This window comes from Ambystoma mexicanum, chromosome 1p (genome assembly GCF_040938575.1).
Source record: "Ambystoma mexicanum isolate Mex_15411 chromosome 1p, UKY_AmexF1_1, whole genome shotgun sequence".
NCBI classification, from domain to species: domain Eukaryota; kingdom Metazoa; phylum Chordata; class Amphibia; order Caudata; family Ambystomatidae; genus Ambystoma; species Ambystoma mexicanum.
This window is the reverse complement of record NC_090921.1, coordinates 661,798,185-661,821,147: the sequence shown is the minus strand read 5'-3', so window position 1 is coordinate 661,821,147 and position 22,963 is coordinate 661,798,185. Positions and strand designations below refer to the sequence as shown.

The 22,963-nt window shown below is 45.5% G+C and overlaps 1 protein-coding gene across 3 annotated transcripts in view; it reads right to left on the bottom strand.

Moving 5' to 3' along the window:
* Positions 1–22,963, bottom strand: part of TARS2 (threonyl-tRNA synthetase 2, mitochondrial) — a 1,102,517-nt gene that overhangs the window by 614,371 nt on the left and 465,183 nt on the right. For all 3 annotated transcript variants that reach the window (XM_069649728.1, XM_069649729.1, XM_069649730.1), the window contains one exon: positions 14,895–15,016. In XM_069649728.1, the coding sequence (XP_069505829.1) occupies positions 14,895–15,016 (122 nt within the window). The remainder of the gene's footprint in view (positions 1–14,894; positions 15,017–22,963) is intronic.

Here is a 22,963-nt window from a genome sequence, read left to right as displayed (position 1 = left end):
ACAGGTTGCCCAGGTGGGGGGGGATCTCCACACAGAACTGTGTCTATCGGTAGGGGCCAGTATTCTGCCTATTGCTCAACCATCTTGCTTTCCTTCCTCTCTCTACTGCTGGTTTCCTCTTTATTTTGATTTGTGTGTCATTCTGACCGTAGGCACTTTAATAAGATCTAATAACGTTAGTGGTACCACTTTAGAATTGTACATATTTACCATTGTTGATTTCCGGAGTACAAAGTAAGTTATCGTGATCGTGTATATGACTTTGAATATTAATTATATAAAGACTGTGTTTTAACCAATACAGTGTGTGAACATTCCTTTGTGGGTGCTTGGGGAATACACTGTACTTAAGAACCAGCTCGCATCACCTCCTGAGAAGCTAGGCCTTGATTGCTCGACCACGTACCAATAATAGAGAATCTTGGCAGGGGTCTCTGTGTCTGCCCTCTACCATACAGATAGAGGAAGTGCAGACCCCCCCCTCCGGTCTTTACACTGCTGTCAAGAACTTTTTGTTGGTTCCAAAAAGACATTATGTGGATCATTCAACATAATACAATGTGCAAACATAACAGCAACAACAAAGAAGTGCAATAGATTTTGTGTTCAACAAAGAGTCATCAATAGCTCGACATTGTACATGTATTCATTTCGCATTTAGGAAACTTCTCAATTGTCAAACCTACAATAATTATACAGTACAGACTCAGTCATAAAAGTTGGGGAGACTCCTTAAGAATACTAAAAAGAGAACCTACTATACACCAAGGGAATCGCTACTCAAACCACATAACACTCCTCATGAAGATGCTATGACGTGTGTTTCCACCTTCGGACCCACTACCACCAAACTGAAAGGGACTCCTCAAAATGTTCTGGCCCTTAGTACAATTGAGCTTGCCAGAAGAGCCTACACCTTGAATGGCGCTTAAGCGCTCTAAAAACCTCAAAGATGCGCTCACACATGCTAGAACAAGCAAGAAGACCACCCAAACAGAAATGTGGAACATGAGAGAGATCCGAGGTCATCATCCATGTGGTACTGACCAAAAAGATGACCTCATTCTTAGTAGACAACAAAGAATGGCATCTGAGACACTTTTCTAATTGTAAAACATCTAATGTAATCTATGTTATAGACTGTCGTTGTGGTCTACGCTTCGAAGGTCAAACGAAAAGACAAATCAACAAGAGAATTGGAGAACACAGGTCTAGGATCCGCTGCAGAACACGCACACAGCACCCTTAGTGTCCCATTTCCTTGAATCCCAACACGGCTGTCATGATGCCTACCCCCGGGGACCCAGACCAAGTCCAGCAACCCCGGAAGCAGGCATCAAGTTATACTAAGCAAACCCAACAACCCCTGCTAGACTATTTGGGTGCAGTCCTGGCACCTATGGCGCCAGGCTCATATGGAGAGTCAGTCCTGGCGCCATAGGTGTCAGGCTCATAGATTAAAACTTACCTGATGCAGACCATGCTGCAAACTCACCTGATGCGGTCCATGCTGCAAGAGCTCCAAGCCAAAGGAGGCTTGGAAGGGACTACTTTACCTAAGGGACTATTTTTTTTACTCGGGTGGGGCTGGGGAAGAATACTTACCTGTGACTACTTTGGAGGCTATTTAAACCACGCCCGAAGAGCAGCACACGCTTCGCGTTATTCATCCAGCAGCGTAACGCTCACCGTGCCTGCAAGTCTGCATCCAGTCTTCTGCCACGCCCGCCTTGAGTCTGGAGCTCCTAGAAAAAGGGGAGAGAAGGAGAAAAGGTTAGAACAAGAGCAATACCTTTGATCCTTACCCGAAATCCCGATCCATCGCGCCTTCGAGCTGGAAGAAAGAAGTTGTTTTATGCGTGTCGCCTCGCCTGCAGCAGCGCCGCGCTGAACTCACCGGCATTCGGAGCATTTTCACATTCCACCGCATCCTTCTGCATGCTCCCGCCGCACTCCGGCACCTAAGGGGAAGGCAAGAACAACAAGGTGAGCCAAAGGAATACACAGAGGCAATAGTAGTTACCACCCCATAGACTTACCTGATTTTACCACCGGGGGTACTATTCCTCTTCACGGGTTCCACTGCATCCTCGCCGAATCCCAGCCCCTAAGGGGAAACAAAAGGACAGCAAGGTGAAACAAAGGGACAAACAAGGGGAAACCTAATAGACTTACCTGATTTTACCGCCAGAGGCATTATTCCCCGAGACTTCATATTTTCTCTCAGCGCCTGAATAAGGGAGAAAGCAACAGGTTACATATTGACATTATTTTATCGAACTATGTTGGATAATACAAATCCTTACCTGAATATTACCGGTTGCCACGAGGAACTCTTCGCTAGGGTCAAGCTGCAACCTGCAAGGAATCGGACAAGAGTGAAAGTCAGACATTTGAACTCTTACGAACTACATACTTACTGCGTCTTGCCGGGAATCTCAGAGTCAATATTGCTCTGGAACTCACCAATTCCTTCGTGCCAGTGAAGCAACTGGTTATCAACGCGCCCCTGCGCTCAATGCAGGATGGAGAGCTCATCTTTCCAAACCATTAGGTGAGACTATAAGAGGGGACATCAAAGGTGATCAGTGGGGAGAACAGCGGGAGTGAGGGAGGGTTAACGCTCAACTCCACGGGTGGTTAATTCACTTTCTCCATTTGCAGAAGAATATTCCTACGGGCCAAGCAAACGAAGCTAGGTGGGCCTGTCCAGTCCGTCATCTCGGCACTACGGGTCACATTGGTGGAGGCCGCAGCTGTCCAGTTCAGATCGACGCCCCTGTGGGAGCCAGGTGAGCGTAACAATGGCCCAGATGACATAGTGTGGTGGGTGGTAACCAAAGTGCTCATACAACTAATGCCGCAAGCGCTTTGAATTACAAAGAGTCCTGGTGGATTTTTAAGCTTAAATACTTGACTAAGGGACTTAACGAAGCGCAAACCAGTGGACCCTACACATATTTTAGTGCACAATCTCTTTATTCAGCCTCTGCATTTCGTTCTCTCCTTTAGACTATTCTAGCTGCCATACCTTCATACACACAGCCCATTGATACAGGGTCCGGTCCCAGACATATAGGGTCCTGCCCCATCACATGGGCATGTTTGGCCACAATTGAGTCCCCCTCGCACTCTTCAGCCTTTCATGTACAGTTGCATCAGCACACTTATCTAAATGGCTCAGCCATGTTATGTCCAGACATTGTCTCCTCTACGGCAGCCCCGCTGGATACTCAGAGTACGTACTCAGTCCCCCCACTCCACCAGCCTCTATCCAACTGAGAGCCTTCCTATATTCCCCTCCTAGGGAGCCTCAGATCTCTACGAGTCATCCCCTTCCGTCTCCTTGACAACAGAACGCGGCACACCCCGCGCATGCGCCATGGCCGAATACAGTGTTCTCCCGGGCATGCGCTGTGCTTATGCTCATACAGCTCCGGTCGACTGCATTCAGCTCTAGCTCTTGCTAGCACGTTATCCACTGACGCCACTACATTCTCCACCTCACAGAGTCCCATGAGTTGATCGATCTGACTCCTCTGCAGGTAACAGCCCGGTTCATCTCTGCAAGTGTGCCTGGAACGTGTTCTGCCTCCGGTCACCATACTGTGGCCATAGTCTAACACAGCCATCCTTTTGCCTTTAGGAAATGTTTTACTCCTTTCCTCTCATCAGACGCCCACGGCTGTTCCTTCCATCCCAACGCATTTGGCCCTCCAAGAGAGCGGATAAACAGTGTCTCGCTCTCCTATTCTATTCCTGATATGACTGTTTGCACTGCATTTCGGGACATCATGCCCGCCCCCCTCAAACTGAAACACACCTGGTTTCTTTTGTCCAGCAGAATCCACCTCTACCCACTTTGTTTATGACACTGAATTGACCCTAAGAAACTGTCGTTGTTCACAGCTCACAGCCCTCTCCCATTCATGGTAGCAGGTTTAGAGGAACTCATTCAAGGTCAGTGCCTAACCGGAACGTGTCATAGCAACACATGTTATTAATATGGTTTTATCCTTTTCCTGATCTTATATGTCTCCACAACTATGCACCTTAGCGTAACATAGTACTCATCACTAACACATCACGGTCTACATGTCACTCCTATAGGGAGACCTTGTCCTGGCCCTATAAGAAGGCTACTACACTTGCGACGAAAAGCAGCAGAGAGTTCTGGTCACTAATCATGTGCCTCCTCACGCTTCCGCTCCTTCCAACTCTTGGCCCCCCTACACTGGAACTCCTTCCCGCTCTCCACCCGCTCCACCCCTCCCGCGTTCCCACAGGTGTCCCGATGAAAACGGTACCTCACATGTGTGGGTGCACCAACCTGGGCGCCAAGGGGAAAGCCTAAAACACAGGTAGCCCCAAGTCTGTTTCGACACCTGAATTTGACACTTTCTCCAGACAAGCACAACATACAGACATGGGCCTCGGGTGTCCAAGCCACCAAGGAAAACAGGTAACCCCATGCATTTCCAAAAAGAGGACACCCGTGAGAATCCGCAGGAGGTATGATTTGCACAAATCGGCCCAGAATTTATTATCCAGAAGCCCCGGCAAAGTCCAAAATGTGCAGGAAAAACCCCAAATTTTTCACTTTGTCAGGGGTTCTGGGTAAAACATTCTGGTCTGCTTCGCGCAAGTTGGACCTCTGTGGATTCCTACTGGTGCCCTCTTTTCTGAAATGCATGGGGTTCCCAGTTTTCCTTGGTGGCTTGGACACCCTATGCCCAAATCTGTAGGTTATCTCCCCAAACCCTTTTGTGGTTACCAGTGGGTTAGCCGTTTCCCTTTGTGGCTAGATTGGTCAACCACACATGTGAGGTACCGTTTTCGTTGGGACACCTGTGGGAAAGCGGAAAGGTATGACATCTGTTGTTGGCGGCGTGTTTCGGTGGTTGAGCAGAGTGAAATGTCTGGAAATTGTGTTTTTTACCCCCCAATCTGGAATTTGCCAGAGGTTCTGTGTAGTAGATTCTGGGCCGATTTGCGCAAGGCAGACCTCTGTGCATTCCCACAGGTATCCTCTTTTGGGAAATGCATGGGGTTCCCCGTTTTCCTTGCTGGCTTCGACACCCTAGGCCCAAATCTGTAGGTTGCCCACATGAACAAATTGTGCTGTGTGCAAAAGGCTTGGGGTTACCAGTGGCTTACCCTTTTCCTTTTGCGCCCCCGGTAGGTGCACCCACACATGTGAGGTTCCTTTTTTGTCGGGACACCTGTGGGAACGCGAGAAGGTATGACATCTGTTGTTGGCGACGTGTTTTGGTGAGTGGACACAGGGAAATGTCTCTGAAATTGGCTGGAAATGAAGACAATTCTCAGACAATTCGCTCTGACAACCCACCGAAACACAGCGACAACAACACATGGCCTACCTTCCCGCGTCCCCACACGTGTCCCGGTGAAAACGGTACCTCACATGTGTGGGTGCACCTACCGGGGGCGCAAAAGGAAACGGGTAACCCACTGGTAACCCCAAACCTTTCGCCACTGCCCATTTTGTTCATGTGGGCAACCCACAGATTTGGGCCTAGGGTGTCGAAGCCAGCAAGGGAAACTGGGAACCCTATCCATTTCCCAAAAGAGGACACCCATGGGGGGGGTACACCTCTCCACCCCCACCCCAATTGGAGGGGCGGCGCATCTCATGTAGCCCTCCCCAGGGGCAGATAAGTTGGGGGCTGTCCTGCACTCCTCCCTGGGCTCAGGCGTCCCTTCCTAGGAGCAGATATCTGGTCCCAAGGAGGGCTGCATGACATGGCACCCACTCCATTGTGGGTGGGGGAGACGGGGTCACTACCCCGTCCCATTAGAAAATTCCCCGTCCCTTTGCGGTGCCCCACAGCCCCCCCTAAAATGCATTCCACCATTTTCCATTTTTTCTTTATGAAACTTGCCTTGGCGCAGAGGGGCACATTGGTGGGTGGTGCAGTACGGTTTGGGCACCCCGGCGCCAGATTGGCACACCAATGTGCCCCTCTGCGCCAAGGCAAGTTTTGTAAACAAAGAAAAAAATGAAAAAGGTACACTACACTTTAGGGCGGGCTGAGGGGCACCCTAAACCGCCAGGTAATTTTCTAATGTAATGGGGGGTGACCCTCTACCCCCCCACACCAAATGCAGGGGGGGCATCTCATGCAGCCCTCCCTGGGGTCAGATGCCCCTTCCTAGGAGCAGATATCTGTCCCCAGGGAGGGCTACAAAGGGAGCCCCCATTTCCCCTTGGGGTGAGGGGGAGAGGGCCACCCCCGTTTCTGTAAAATATATCCCTGGTGGCTAGTGCCCCCCCCAATCCCACCCAACATTACCTTTCGTTATTTTCATTTTTTTGTTTGTTTTTGTTTTGCCCCCTTCCCTGGGGGCAGATGATCAGCCATCTGCCCCCAGGGGGGGGCTAACCTGCAGGCCCCATCCTTTGGGGGGCCTGCACACTAATTCCTGGTGGCCCTCCCCCCTTGCCCCCCAAATGGATGGGGGCCACCTCATGTACTCCTGCCTGGGGACATAAATCTGGAGAGTCTTCCCTTTCCAACGACACCCGCCTCGATCTGCGGCTCGAAATACAGCCGGAGATCGACGCGGAGAAAGAAGGGCTCTTACCTTCTTTCTTCACTGCAGCAGCCGAAAACGGCTGCTGCAGTGATTTTACTTTCAGTTTCACGGCGACATGCTTTACACACGCCGGCGTGAAACTGAAGGTAATCCAGCCCCCTGGCAGTGAGGGGGGGGGGGCCCTCCCCCTCACATAGCCCGGGGGTTGGATTACTGTTTTGTGTGATCCTTGCTTTGCAGGGATCACACAAAACAAGGTGCCAAAAAGGAGGAGCTATCTCGTACTTGGCACTGCGTATGCAATTCCAATGACGAGTTATCTCGTCCTTGGCACTTAAGGGGTTAAAGCGCTATATAAATTCAATAAACATAAACATAAAGACAGAACAACGTTAGTGAAGGGCAATGGGTGGATTTCTTTGAGACTTTGTATAAAAGTCCAAAGAGTGAGACTTTAGAAAGTCCTTGGCAGCAAGCAACAGCGTGGGAAATCCCATGCGACCTGGAGTCAATCAAACTAAAAATCAACAAACCAAAAAATTCCAGAGCCCCGGGGCCGTATGGCATCTCCAACATTGACTTGAAGACTAACGTGGACACTTGGGCGCCCCTCATCAAACTGAACTGTAATTCAAGCAATAAGGTGCCTCCCTCATGGAAGACCTCTAACGTCGTCCCCATCTTCAAAGAGGAGATAAAGAAGACCCAAGGAACTACTGCCCCAAATCGCTCTTGGACGTTATTGGTAAGGTCTTCGGATCATGCACCCTGGACGGCCTCAACAACTGGCTAAAAGACGCTACTTACACAGATCGGTTCCAGACAGGTTTTGTACGAAACATCGGCACTACCGGAAACATTCTCTTGCTATGCTCCCTTAAAGCAAAAGTACAACAAGGAGCTCCTCGCATATTCATGGCCTTTGTCGACCTCGTGCAGGCATTTGATCGAGTCAATAGAGAACGGTTGTGGACTAAATTAATGTGCAAGAACTGGCGGGATAAAATCCCGGCTCCAATCAGAGCTCTGTACGAGGACACTACCATGAGAGTCTGCCTTAACGGCGAAGAGGCCCTATCAAAGGAAATCTGTACAACTCGGGGAGTAAAGCAGCTCCGGCCCTTTATAAATCGTATATAGCAGATCCGGAAGAGGAGTTTATCACCATCAGAGGCTTCCCCCCCATCGCTAGGGGGTGAGAAGATCCAGAGACACTTGTACACGAATGATATCATCCTGTTAGACCAAACAGGGGTGGGGCTACAAAGACAACTTGGCAGCCTGCTTAAATACCTAAAAGAGAATGATCTTGAACTAAATAAGAGCAAAACCAAGATCATGGCATTCGAAACATCATCTATTCATTACTCGCCTAAATAAGGACCTTGACAGCCCAAGCTAGGATGATCGACAGAAAGTGCGGGAAATACTCCACGATCCCGGTCCTGTCTTTTTTCAAGGCCAAGGTAGTCCCGTGCATAACGTACGGAACGGAAGCTATGCCACAAATCCCAAGCCAGCTCTGGGACAGACTAGAGGGCCTATTCTGGAAGAAAGTGCTGAGACTTCCATTGTCTGTTCCAATCTGTTTAATTAGACAAGAACTATGCCTACCCTTGTTGAAGGGGTCTGTCATGAGGAATACCATGATGCGCTTTAGAAAAGTTATAATGGAACCTATAGCGTCTGTCTTTGAGATTTTGAGCGAAGAATTAGGCAGTGGAAAAAACAAAACGTTAGCAACCTGGGCTGACAGCTGTGCAAACCTTCTTGAAGAGGTGGCCCTGATGAGGGCTACATTAATACAAAATCCAACGAAGTTGGCGAAAAAACGGATCAAATTGGACTGGATCAAAACACAAGATAAGGAAAGGTCCTATAAATTAACTGAGAACCTCCCTTATGTCCCTAGTATCAACGACGTCAGAGGCTATTTGAAAAAATTCCCGGACAAACGTTTGTGCCACACTTTCCTCAGAATTAGACTGAACCTTTTAAAGACCAATGAGATACAGTTCAAAAGAGGTACCTCCGCAATGGACCAGCGTCGTTTTTGCGATTCTCACCAGCTGGAATCAATTCGAAACCTTTTGCTGATATGTAAGGGTACCAAACAAACAAGACAAACTTACCTAATGAAATTCTTGGGAACCTCAATCCACAGTTGAGGAAGATGAATGGTGGTCCCGTTTGATGGGTGGGGAGAAAACTGAATGGGCGGTGGCCGTGGTCCTCTTCTTCAAAAAAACTGGTCTTGTACAGGAATACAAAACGCTCAAGAAAGGGACTTAAGGACACCTACGGAAGTTACGCACAGCCGAACTTTAAAAGACTTATGGACACCAGAAGATTTAATGAAAGAGAAACTTGTTTTCTGATGAGCCGATTCTTTCTTTTTTTGTAAAAATTGTATTACAATTAAATAAAAAATAAAAAAAATAAAAGAAGACTACTACATTGACAAGCTGAAACGTCATTGGACATTGCACTTCATGTGCTCTCTCAGTCCTCACCAAGAACATAATCCATTGATTTACATCCTGACATAGACCTACCAATAGGTCACCCTTCTGCCTGTCGTAAGACATCAGAGAGGTCTCTACAAAGGAGTATGACACCCCACAAACCCCTTGGGACTACAGATATGCAGCAACCTAGTTGCACTATTAGAGCTCTGACTTGTCTTAAAGCTCAGCAAACCCCCACTTTTATGACTGAGTCTGTACTGTATAATTATTGTAGGTTTGACAATTGAGAAGTTTCCTGCATGTGAAATTAATACATGTACAATGTCGAGCTATTGATGACGCTTTGTTGAACACAAGATCTATTGCACTTCTTTGTTGTTGCTGTTAGGTTTGCACATTGTATTATGTTGAATGATCCACATAATGTCATTTTGGAACCAAAAAAAGTTCTTGACAGCAGAGTATTTATGTAAAAAAAGTAAAAAAATACCAGCAGCAAAATAATAAAAGCTGTTTGAACACTGATTAGTTTAAATGTGTTTTTCAATGTTACGCCTATGCTATTAGTGAGACAAAGATGCTCTTGTCTTTGTGATACATGATAAAGGTGAATATGTTTTCATAAAGTATATGTAAATATCCAAATATTGGTGGTATGACACCCCCTTCGTTTCAATTAGTTTCCAGCCCATAGTCCTGCCAGCTTTAGGGCTGTCCCTTTAGTTACCATTGTTCATGAGGGAGACCTCCAATCGCCTGTCTGAGAGCTCCAGCCCCTTTCTTCATTCAGTCTGTGGGGGTGGGGTTTAAGACGGGACTTGAGAGTACAGAACCCAAAGCGATCACCTCTTGAGCAGGGTGGAGGAGGAACAGGTTGAGCACCAGATGGACTGACAGCAGACCATGTCAGGACAGTAGAGGTTAAGGAATCTTATTCCACTTCTCCTCCTCCCTCACTGGATATCATTTCCGAGATTGTATCTTGGGCCCTGGTTTCATGCCGAGCCACAGAGGCAGGCAAGGGATTCTGCCCCTCCGACGTTGGCCGATGTGAAGATTTGGGAGGCTGCACTCTCGGGAAGTGTGGCTGAAATGGAAGACGCAAGCATGAGATTCTTTAAGAGCCTCTGCCCACATTCTTGTGGATACCTTTCCTGTTTTTAGGTTTCTTTGGGGCAATTGCTTGATTCACCGCTGAGTGTTCAGGCAAGCTGGATGTAGATCGTTTAGAGGGTTTCTTTACTTTTTCCACCCTAGCCTCAAAAATGCACTTGAGATGGTGAGGATGGTTGACTCCTCGCCGGGAGTCTTCAAAGAAATGAATCGTGGCATCCTCCAGTGGTTGTAAACAGCAGCCTACTCTTGGGTCACTAACGGGAACAGCACCAGATTGAGAGGCAAGAGCCTGAGTTGGGGGGCCCCAATGCTTCCCTAGAGGCTGTTAGGGACGGGTTATTCACAAGATAAAACAGCAGGAGGGTCTGATATTGATCTCTCTCACACACACACACACACACACACACACACACACACGGTACCAGGCTCTTTCTTGATCAGTCAACCTTGCACTGCCTCCAAGCCTACCGCACACTAAGGGGCTGTAACAATAACCCTACATTCCCTTGTTCTCATTGTACTACCCAGAGTCGTGCTGCCCTGGCTGCACTTACTCAGAGCATTGCGGCCCTGTTTTTCCCTCCCTCTCCCTTACACCCCCCCTCCCTTCTCCTTCTCTCACTTGTACAATCTGAATGACACAAGGCCTAGTAAGATTGTTTGTCTTGTTCTCCCTCTGTCTTCCCTCCCTCGTCTTTTCGCGCCTTGAAACACTTGTCTACAGGAGCGTTATAAATGACACATCATATCAACAAAAGGAAAAGGAAGGGGACAGACTACATAGTATTCAGGGTTCCTTGTCAAGTAGGGAATCTGACCTCCCTCTGTATCTCTGATCCAAGGACCGTCTCAGGGATATAACTTGCAGCACGCTGTTTTAATCTTAAAAACAGTCTCACAAAGGTGGCGCACATTTCTTGACTCCAAAAAACAGTTACTGGGTTAAAATTCCCAGAACACCATTTCGAATCTTTCCAGGCTTATATCCCAGCCTCACTTTTTTCTAGACCCTAGGAGAAAGTGGCCAGCTCATTTGTTTGGCTCTTTGTCACAATCGCCGAAAGGCAGTGTCCAGCTCACTGTTGTACGGAAATAGTGCTCCTGCATACATCTTTAGGGATACTGATATATTGTCCTGGACACTTAATAGCAATCTAATGTTTTCTGGCCTTTCTGTGCAATCGAACTGGACCTCTGCAGTTCGATTGCACATATATGTCCAGGGTCGTTCTTTCCTCTTTCAGGTCTCCTATCTGCCCTGCTTCTCCTCCTTGCTCTGGACAACTGCTGCCTTGCCTTTGGCTTTAAGTAAATTCTTCAAAGGGTCTCACCTTAGAGGGTCGTGCTTGTTGTCCTCTGATTGATGGGGTCTTTTCCAATTTGGTATTTTGTCTTTCGATAGCCTCGTGGTTGTCTTTTGAACCCGTGGCAGCCTGTCGATGCTTCAACAGCCCAGGTGGCTATATTAGAAACAGACTGACAGGGAACACATCCTTCTTCAGAGAGAAGCTTTTTGGATTAGGAACCCTGTCATCATTGCTTCCTAAAGGTCTTAATGATTAACAGACATTGATATGCTTTTTTTCATTTGTCACTTTAGTTTGTTATTTCCGTTTTTTTTTTTTACACCTGTTCGAAAAAGGTTGCGCATTCATTAAATGTAGTATTATTCAAGAAACCTTTGAAATATTCTGTATTTTTCTGTTCAGTAGTTATGCTTTTTCCGTTCTTTGTAATTTTCTCATGGATGTGGTTAGGTCATCATTTTATGGTGTCAGCATCCTTTTGTTCTTTCTTTTCTGCCTTTATCTTTTTTTCCTTTTTACTTGTATTTGGTGGTAACTTAAACACTGTATTTTTTAGCATCCATTTTGTTTTCATGACAACGTTGCACATGGTTCTCGGCCGGCGCATTTGACAAGCTCAGCGGCCTCATGTCACAACGCCAAGCATTATAGGGGTCCCTGCATACCATTTTGCACACGCAGTCTATATTCCTTTTTTTATTTGTTCTTGCTGATTTCTCAAGGGGAGATTAGCTCAGTTATTCCCTTGGCGAATCTTGCATTGGATCTGTTGGCCTCCATGATTGCTAGCGAAGCTAGACTGTACCCGCTCCTTTATGTTACTCTTACACTTTGGGTGGCTGGGAGATCAATCCTCATTTGATGCAGTTCTTTCACAGACCTAACTTTTCTTCATATTTACTTCTATTGTTCTATTATCATTTATTATACGTCCAGTTATTGTGTTAGGGTCTCAGTGGTTGCATGTTCTATTCAATGCAACATATTCTCTGTGTAAGTATTTTATTCTATTATTTTAGCAACCGTTGTGTAGATAAGATTTGATTTGCAATTTAGTGCATATTTTTGCAACTTCCCAAGCAATTGTCTTTTTTATTAATTCGATTTTGCTTTAATTTAAAGACTGAAAGGCATGCTCGATATCATGGTTCATTTTATGTTTTTTCCAGTACTCTGGGCTCCTGAAGATGGTCTTACACCTAAACATGTGGCGGTGGACTATTTAGATTATTTGGATATTAATTCTGCAATGTCACAAGCTTTTCAGTAATCAACTATCTGGCTTTCGTAAGGGTTACAGCACCATGTCTAACATCTTTGGTTTTAACACACCTCATTTGTATTACTTTACTAACAAAAACCAAAACACTGTATATTTGTTTTATAGACTATAGCAAAGCTTTTGATTCGGTTGACCGCCAAATACTCTGGGAAAAGATGGAGAAAGGCGGACTACACTCTAAAATTCTATACTTTGTCAAATCATTGTACACTGACAATATGGTACAGCTTAGAATTGATCAGGAGGGCGGGATGAGTGAACAAATCCCTGTTAATCATGGCTTAAAGAAAGGGTGCACCCTAGCCCCGATATTTTTTAACATCTACATTTCAGAGCTTGAAAGAGCCTCCAATGATTGTAATAACCATCCTCCTCACGTAGGTATTATTTTCCCTCCTTGCTACGCACTCTCCTTTAGTTCGCCCTTCCATGCACTTCTCCCTCTCCCCCTCTACCACGCACTTGCGCATTCTCAAAATCACTGGGCTTAGTAAGATCGTTGTTTTTGTCTCTCCTCTGTTCCCCTTCCCTTGCCACGCTCTGAAACACTTGTGTAGGAGCGCGATAGAAATAAAATATCAATATCAATAGGTATCCATCCCATCGCCTATATCGTAATCTTTGATCATACTGCGTTAGGTTTACAACATAGTCTGAATAAATTGGCGGTATACTCTGAACAACACGGTTTAGCTATCAATTTGTCAAAATCTAAAGTTATGACGATCAAGCTGAAACGCAAAACTATCAAGAGATTTAGATGGACAATTGACAACGTGTTGGAAGAAATAGAAAACGACCTGTACCTTGGAATGCTCATTTCAAATAATCTAAATAAGGAGACGCCATCTAAAAATATAGTTTACAAGACGGCTACAAAGTTTAAGGCTACTAGAGTCCTTTATTTCGAAATCTGGTGGGTACTCCGTAGAGGGCCTATTGAAATTGTATAATACTTGTATAATTCCTAGTGCACACTATGGCCTTGAAGTTTACTGAAGCTATTAGAAGGGAAACTCTGGAGTGGTGCCTTGGGTCGTCCTCAGTGTGTACCAGTAGAAGCAATACGCTTTCAGCTGGGACGGATTTCTTTGACCACCCAGAAATTTATTGCAGCTTGTAATTTATATCTTAAAATAAGGGTAATTGCTGGCAACACTGACTCTGTGTATTCATGTTTCTGTAACCAAACTGGCAATAGGTTCACCTTTTCAGGTGTGGTACAGCGAGATTGACCATTTCCTGGAGGAAATTGGTTGCGTACTCATGCCAGAGGATAACTTGGCCACTACATTTTTTTAAATAAAAATAAAAATAGCAATGATCTTGGACAGGGATATGCGAACTACCGACTTAGCCGGGAAGTTTTAAACTATATTCTATACAGGCATTTAAACGAAAGCAGAAACATGGTGTTAAATTTCACTGTGTATCACGTGGGAAGAAATTATGAAATTATTGCTTAATGCGTTTTTGCACAAATGTAAATTGAATGAAATTTTGCACAGGGTATTAGAAATCATTTTTTTGTTTTTAGAAAGCTATGATATTTTAAAATAACGAGTGGTGATCATGCGTTGGGCGGCTGTATACACGGAGGAAGTAATTTGTTCTTGTATGCATGTATTATATGGTTATGCATTTTTACTCTAACAATGTTTATTTACTGTATTTCTTGTCTTTATAGTGTTAAAGGTTATATCTAACCAAATGACACATAATAATAAATTTAAAAAATTACAAAATTAACTGTTTTTAGGAAAAACCTTACTTGGAAAACTTGTTTGAATACCCCATTGGGCATCTAGGCTTCCACTTTTGTTTTACATGTGGATTATGGAATAATTTTTTTGGTTGCTATTTTGATCGACTACGTCATCCATGAAATACATAACTTTTTTTCCTATCTGATTGATTAATTACATTTTACATAAAGTTCATTATTGAATTTTTGTGTTTTGCTTATTCAAAAAATTGTTTATATATTGATGCAGTTTTGGCTCTTCAGAGTGCACTACCAGTCAGTATTTTTCCATAATGCATTTTCTATCTTCATGTTCTTGGAAGAGGCCAGCTAAACACCTGCTAGCTTGCGCACAAACTTAGGGGAAATGTAGGCATGTGGAGGAGGGGGCACTATATAGTGCAGGCAGTCACTCTTACCCATGGTCCAGGAACATGTCGTAGAAAAACCCATTGTCGGTACTCGGCCCATGGCACAGCAGTCCTTCGTACATTCGCTCCAGTGCAGCTCCTAAAACGTGAGCACTAGAGTGCCAGAAAATCTGTTGAGAAAAATAATGAGCAGCATGAGATTTCTCCTTCAAATTGGACATGAAGCGCTATGCTCCCGTCACCCTCTCAGAGGTGCAGCACAGGCCTTTTGCCTCTTTCAATATTCCACTTTAATAACTAGTGATGCTTTACTGTTACAAGTCTGATAAATCTTCAACCATTGTGAATTTGAATTAGTAACCATAGCGCTCAAACTGTGCTGGGAATCAGATCACATGAAATTGCCCTTTCATTACGTTCAAGAATGTGTATCAATATATTTTGTAGAGTGGGTGCACATTTTCTCATATACAATATTTGCATACAAACTATTCCACCATTTTTCAGTGGTGAATGCCATTGGCAAAAATCCTGCCCTTGCAAGCAATACTCCGGTAGGGTTCAGAAAAACGAGTTGCTAAAGATCCAAAAAGAGTTGCCCCATTTGAAATGTGAATAGCACATCAATCCTCAATTTTCTTTGAATTCTGCACATTATAATGTTAGTTCCAAATGTATGATGGAATGGATAACCAGAAATACCAGTATGAGAATGAAGAGAAGGCGGCATGCATGACTGGGAGCGCATCGTAAAATCAAACTGTCATAACCTTCCATCCATGGCCTACTACAAAGCAAATATCTAGAAGAGAAAATGGAAAGGTTTAGGTCTAGAAGTGTGCTTGTCAGGAAGGATTTTAGTTTTGCCATCTTTCCCATTTCTTTCAATGGGACTCCGAGCACATCTGCTGTTTGTGTGATCCTAACCTGATTTTTGGAAGTGAGGGCTATATTTAAGTTAAAATAAAGCCATGTACAAATCGGAAATTCAAACAGAAGTATCAAAAAATAACTCAATACATAATTTTAGAGGTAACATTCCTAACCGCTCTAAAGACAATTCACAAAAGCCGAATATTACCCAAACAAAACTCCCAACTGTGATGAATCTGGAGATGTCATCATTCCTTTGCCAGGGAAAGTCTCTTCCCATGTGGCCAGGGAAAGGCAGAATCTGCCTGATCCTGTCACGGGGGTGGCTATCTGCAGGAGGACCACATGAGGGGAGACTAACTTCACGGGAGTAAGAGGGACTCGCAAGATGAGACATGGTATGCCCCTTTTCCCTTACGGGATAACTATAACCTTGAAATTCCCCAAGTCTCCCTGACCTATTGTAGTATTACACTAGAACGCCCGAAGGGTAAACATTTACATTATTGCTGTGGTCATTCTTCCACGTCAAGTTTTTGTGATGTTGATAATCCACATATCCACTTAAGTGGGTCCAGTTCGCTAACACTAACCTCTCCTTTGTCACAGAGCTACAAGACAAGGAGAAGGATGTGACAAAGAAGAGTAGGGCTGACTTGAATAACACCCCCCCCCTGCTCAACCCCCATTCCCCTGCATGGAAACACAAACAAGGGAGAGCCATGTACAATCCTGGCCAAGCCATAGCACTGGGACGAGGAAGAGGGCTGGAGTAATGCAGATTACTATAGCCAGGGAGCCCGCTCTGCGTTCTAGTTGCTGGAAGAGATCGAGTGGTGGCAGGACATTCAAAAGCACCACAGCTGTTAAGGGACCAGACACTGCAGACAGAGAGAGACACTGCACACAGAGACAGGGAGTCACTGCAGAGAGAACCTTTCTGCAAGCGAAGCCGGTCAGAAGCAGGAAAGCAAGCAGAGTGCTGCCCGACACTGGAAGTCTGCTGGAAACACTGTGCAGAGGAAGCCGAGAAGTCAGAGGTCTACCGTAGTGAGGTCAAGGGCAGTGAGAGGTTGTCAGAAGACCAGGCAAAAAGCAAAGAAGGGGTGGAACGCTTTTTCAAGCCACAGCAACCGCGGGACGATGCGAAGAAAGCGGGAGCAGCCAAAACATACCTGTTAGCCTGAAAGAGAAAATCAGGAACACCTGGGCGCTTCATGGCAAATTCCGTGCACTGTGGGGGAAGTTAAGGAGTCTGCTAAAGTGGGCGTAAAGCACTATGATAAAGAGTGAAAGTAATGAATGAGAAGGTGGACGGTCACTGACCCAACTGATGAAAAGGGCATGGACAAGACTGTTGCCTAGTAAAGTGTGCTAGTCTGAAACCCATCTATGTTGCGACTATTTGAAAAGTCCTGGCAAGAGTAAACCTGGCACTGTGCGTGTTTGGGACCTGCACCCATACATTTGTGTGGAACATTGTGAAGGCGTGTCTGGAGACCCACACCTGAAAGGAAAAGTAACTGGTCGTAAAGTCCTGGCAGGAGAGTATACAAGGCAAAAGTGAATATGAGGATCCACCCTCGAAAGGAAAAGTAAATATTGTATACATTCCTGGCAGGAGAGTAAACCAGGCCAAACCGAATGAAAAGCAAATATTGTGAAGTCCTGGCAAGAGAATAAACCAGGCCAAGTGAATGGAATTTGAAATTGAGGGGAAGGAAACCATATCCCCCAAGTGGAATAGTTGTAGAAGAACTGTGGAGTAAGTCAAGGGGAATGTCACAGGTTACTTAGTGGGAAATAATGACAACTCTCTGTGGATCTGTTCTCTCAAGCGCAACTTTTATTTCTTTAAACTGTTCAAAGAGCTAAGGACTGGGATTATAGCAACAGTCTATTGTGGAAATGTTGTGCAGTACTTACTCTCCTCTATTTAGGGTCTCTGGAGGCTCACTTTCCTCTCAGGTTCTCAACGCCAATCTGGTTTATTATTGTCTGTTTCCAGAGTTCTGGTGAGAGGTATGGCCCTTCTCACTCCTTTGTGGGCCTTGTTGCATGGCACCCCTGTGAGGGGCCATGGTACGTTCCATGGAGGTATGTGGTCACATGGTTACCCATGTGACCAACCTAATAAAAGGTCCGAGCCGCTTCCGGCTCGGGAGTCACGAGTGAACCTGACTCCGCGTGGTGTGTTGTGTTGGTGCCTGGGGGGTGCCTCGCCACGTGTGCTGGGCCCAAGGTCGGGGCCCAGCTGGAGGACGGTGCCCCTGCCGGGCAACGCCGTCCGGACGGTGCCCCTGCCGGGCAACGCCGTCCCTGTGAGTCACCCAACCATGTGAGGCGGGTTGGGGAGGCGACCCCGGCCTGGGTGCCCCCAGAGCCGGGGCCGCGGTAAGCCGGTGGCCAGCCGGCTGTGTGAGGCGCTCCGGTGATCTGGAGCGGGGTGGGCGGAACCCCCACCCCTGAGTATGCGGCGTGATCGCCGCACTGAAGTGTGTCGTGTCGGGTGCAACCCGACACGAATATGGGGCTGCCCGGTGGACCGGGACAGCCCCCAACAGGCCTCATCAATTAACAAGGCGTATTTCCAATTTTGTTCAGGGATTCACCCCACATGCAGGGTAAAGGATGCCTCTGCCGGCGTAGTTTTTTCTCTGTTTTCCACCCTCAGACAGAATATATTTTAGATAGATAACCCTGTTTGTGGGTAAAGTCACTTTCAATTGAGGAATATCACTTCAAAGGCATTACATGCGTAGGAAATCCAACATGTGCTTCTTTGGCAGGGTTGGTTTAGTCATTTACTTTCCTTTCTGGCTTTATGACGCGGCTCTGAGCGCGAGCGCCTATCAGTTTCATTTGCACCAAATTGTAATGGCTTCTAAGGCAGTTCCTCTTTACAGCCACTACGCAGTGTTTGTTTACTCATACATTTCACTTGCTGGCTTCATGACACGACTCCGAGCACGTGCCAGTTTCATTTGCATTAAATTATAATAGCTTCTCAGGCAGTTCTCTTTACGGACGCTCTGCGGTGTTTGTTTATTCATACATTTCACTGGTGTCCGGTCAAATGTTCGAATGCAAAGGGTCGAATGACCTTTTGATCGAAAGTAAAATGACCGAAAAAAGGATCGAAATGTTTATTTATTTATTTATATTTTCCGTTTAGCATATAAACTTTTTTTATAAAAAAAAAATTGACCCTTTTTTCCGGTCATTTTACTGTCGAAAAAAAAGGCATTTGAGCCTTTTGTTTTCGAACTTTTAACCTAGAACCCATTTCACTTCCTGGTTCACGACACGGCTGCGAGCGCCTGTCAGTTTCACTCGCATTAATATGTAATGGAATCTCAACAGCTACTTATCTAAAGAGTTGTCGGATGAAAATTGCTTCTCCCTCTGTTCACTCACACGGCCTGTCAGTTTCACTCCGGTCTCCCGTGACAAACTTCTTCAAACAATACGCTCGGCTATTTCACTCTGCCGGTGTCACAGTTCAACTTAGTTGCTTTACTCGCTTCAGCCCAAGGTGGCTTAAGTTTATAACAATTGTATCCCTCACAGAGCACTTCACTCGTCTGGGGCCTCAGTATGCCCATTCAAAAACGTCCTCCTCTTCGGCACCCTGTCAACGAACAAAACAGCTGTGTTAGAGGAAAGCCCCTTAGTTGTTGATGCCCTTTCTGATTTGCTGTAACAACCCTCCTTCAACCCTCATTGTCCCTCCTTCCCTGCATTCATTCTCACACCCTTTCCCTGCTGTGATGCTCTGTGTTGTCTTCTTGACCCTCAGGGCTCACCTTCTGGTTAACCCCTTCACAGGGAGTAAGTCAAGTAGTAAGGAAGAACCCTTGAGTGTGTGATGCTAGGGCAAGGGGATCATACCCCCTTGATTGGAACGTTGCCTTTTGCCAAGGAAAGGAACTGTGGTAGACAGCAGAAGAGAAGATGAAAACACAAGGGAATGGAAGGCCTTCCACCATCATTCTGAGAGCTGCAAAACCATGGGGAACTTTAATCATTTGTTAATTTGTGCACCTTTTGGAACTTTATGTTGGAACATTAAAGAAGACGACAGATGGCCAGTTGAAATATATTGGGCCTCATTACAAGTATGAGGTTGGGCATGGAGAGGGGAATTTATCTCCAGCAACATGCTGGAGGTAAACCCTCCCAATCATTGTTCAAAAATCGGCAGAATTACTGCGGCGGGAATTCCACTACAGTAATTCCACCAAAAAAGCACAATTGAGTCCAATAGACTAGAATAAATGAGGACTTGCACAACCACCGCCACTTGTAATCTGGCGGTAATTCTGCCTGACAAAGTGGCGGTAACTGTAATTCAGTTGGGTGGTATTCTGCAGATTTACTGCCAGGATACCGCCCAACTCGTAATGAGGCCCTTTATCCCTTAACACTTTTTCTTAGGTTTAGCTTGTAAGGGTCAGGATAGGATTTTAAGAACTCCTTATTTTTGGGCATTCTGACACTGACATGCTTTTATTTCATTGAGACACAGAAACCCCTCAGTGTTAGGGTCAGATAGGTATTCCTCCAACCATTCTTTTACTTTAATAAAAGTCAATAACAACCATTACAATTTCTCTGTGTCCGAGTCTTATTCAAGATTCATTACACAGCCCACCCCTCCAGTCACCATGTGATCATGCACCGGGACTGCTCATCAATCTGGCTTTCGTCCTAGACATGGCACAGAAACTGCCCTGATTGACTTAAAAACGCAAATTGACGACCTAAAAGATAAGGGCAAGTTGGCACTCCTCCTCTGGCTCGATCTGTCAGCAGCATTCGACTTGGTCGATCATAAAATCCTTTGCCACCATCTCAAAATTGCTGCGCACTTCTCTGACTCAGCATCACCCTGGATCAGTTCCTTTTTGGCTAACAGAACCATGAGGGTTTTTTCTCATCTAGCCTCAGCAGAACCTGCACCTGTCCCTTGTGGAGTCCCCCAAGGATCTGGCGTCCCTCCCACACTATACAATGTGTTTACCAAGACTCCCTTTGACATACTTGACTATCTGGGTGTCTCATACACCAACTATGCTGATGACACCCAGATACTCATCCCTATCTCTGGTGACTTTGCTCTTGACGCAAAGGCACTTAATGATGTCTAACTAATCATTCAGGCTGGATGGCTCATCACGGGCTCTGCCTCAATGATGAGAAAACGGAGCTACTCATCCTAGGAACGCACTCCAAAATGGCCAAACTTGACTCAGCATACAAATCATTCACCAGAGATGGCAAATCAAAGTGTCGAACGTAGTTAAAACTCTAGGCATTTATCTCGACACAACTCTATTGCTAACCAGACAAACCAATGCCGTAGCGTCTGCGTCAGCCTATACTTGTAAACTCATCACAGCCTGCAGACCCTTCCTGAACACTGAGAACTGCATCATCTTAGCTAGAACACTAATCATGGCAAAAATAGACTATTTTAACACCCTCTACGTAGGGACTAGCCAAAAAACATTGACAAGCTACACAAAACAATGCCATCAGGGCAGCCCTCAACATCCCTAAAAGATCTCACATTTCTGACATCAGACGTAACATTCACTGGCTCCCTGTCACGCAGCGAATATCGCTCAAAACCTTAGCCTTAACTTAAAAGGCTCAGAATAACCTGGCACCAGCTTATCTGACCAGCCGGTTCTCACAGCATGTTGCGGACAGACCGCTGAGATCAGCCTATGTCAACACACTCTCTATACCCAGATTCAAGCTACAGTCTGCTGGGGGATCTAGCTTCCCAGTCCTTGCAGCTAAACTTTGGAACACCACCGCCTTCACACACTCAGATCAGAACCCGCGTTCCACTCCTTCAAAACCAAAACCAAATTCTGGCTTCACAAGCTTGATAAGCCTACTTCACTCCCATTATAGGCGCTCTCCGTAGTACACCAGCACTTCTTTCCCTGGTCTAACTCTCATGTTCTCTTTATTCTCTCTCTCATTTGCAGTCTTTACTTTAGCTTCTAGTACCTGTTATACATTTCCGGAGTAATTATGTGTAACCTGCTCCGCTATGTCACTAGTTGTATCATTGTAAATTTCATTGTTTCTTCTTTGTAAGACTGTTCCCCTAGGAACCACCTTCTTGTAACTAAGTGCCCAGATGCCTCAGGGCAAGGCTGCGTGCTACAAATAAATAAATATATATAAATAAATATATATATAAATATACTTTATGATGGCATTTTCAGGACATATGTGGCTCCACCATGCATATGACAGCATTATGTGGGAATATATGCGCATTCTGTTTTATGCAGAGCAATGCTACCTCCCAGACTATGATGAAAGCACTGTTTGACAGATAGGAATTTTAGGTGAGTAAGGAAAAAACAAGTCTTAACCATACAACAGAAAGTCAAAACATTACTTCTGTTCTTAGCTGAGCTGCCTGCAAGGCCATTCCCACACTCTACTGCCTGGAGAGAAAAAGAACGATCTTCGACCCACACAAAAAGGAAATGGGGATTGGAAAATAGACACAAGGCCGCTCAAGGGAGCTTTAGGAATGGTTCATACTTTCTGAATTTTTTAACAATAAAAGATGGTCTATCAGTGAACTAGAGAAATAGGCTCAAGAATGGAAAATGAGAAGACTAGTACGGCAGCCACAGAATCCCTAATATGTTGTATGATTTTTAGGCTCCAGCCAGCCTCTGTGTTACAATTGGTTTTCAAGGTGCAAAAGTATGGTAAAGATGCATCTAAAAAGGAGGAGTATCTGGATATCATCTGCATACAAATAAGAAGTCAGACTGGACAATCTAACCAATTTGGCCAGTGGTGCAAGATGGAGCCCTGTGGGACACCACATGCCAAACATCAAGCAGGAGCCTCAATTTGAGGCATCTCCACGAATTGCAATCTATCCTTTAAAAGAAGGCTCAGAACTATTGGAGAACACTGAATAACATGTCACTGAAGTATTCTCAAGAAAACACTCTGGTTGACAAGGTCGCCGAATGGTCCAACTGAAGCAAAGCCCTGACACCAGCAGCATCCACCATCCTTCTGATGTCATGGAAGAAGGCAAACACCACTGATTCAGTGCTGTCTCCTGGGTGGAAAGCTGCTTGATTCCTATTGATAACAGCATACTGTAGTACTAGGGTCTGAAGTTGTTTACAGACAGTCTTCGCCAGTACCTTTCCCACAAAAGACTTTTGAATTAAGTTGTTCACCTGGATACA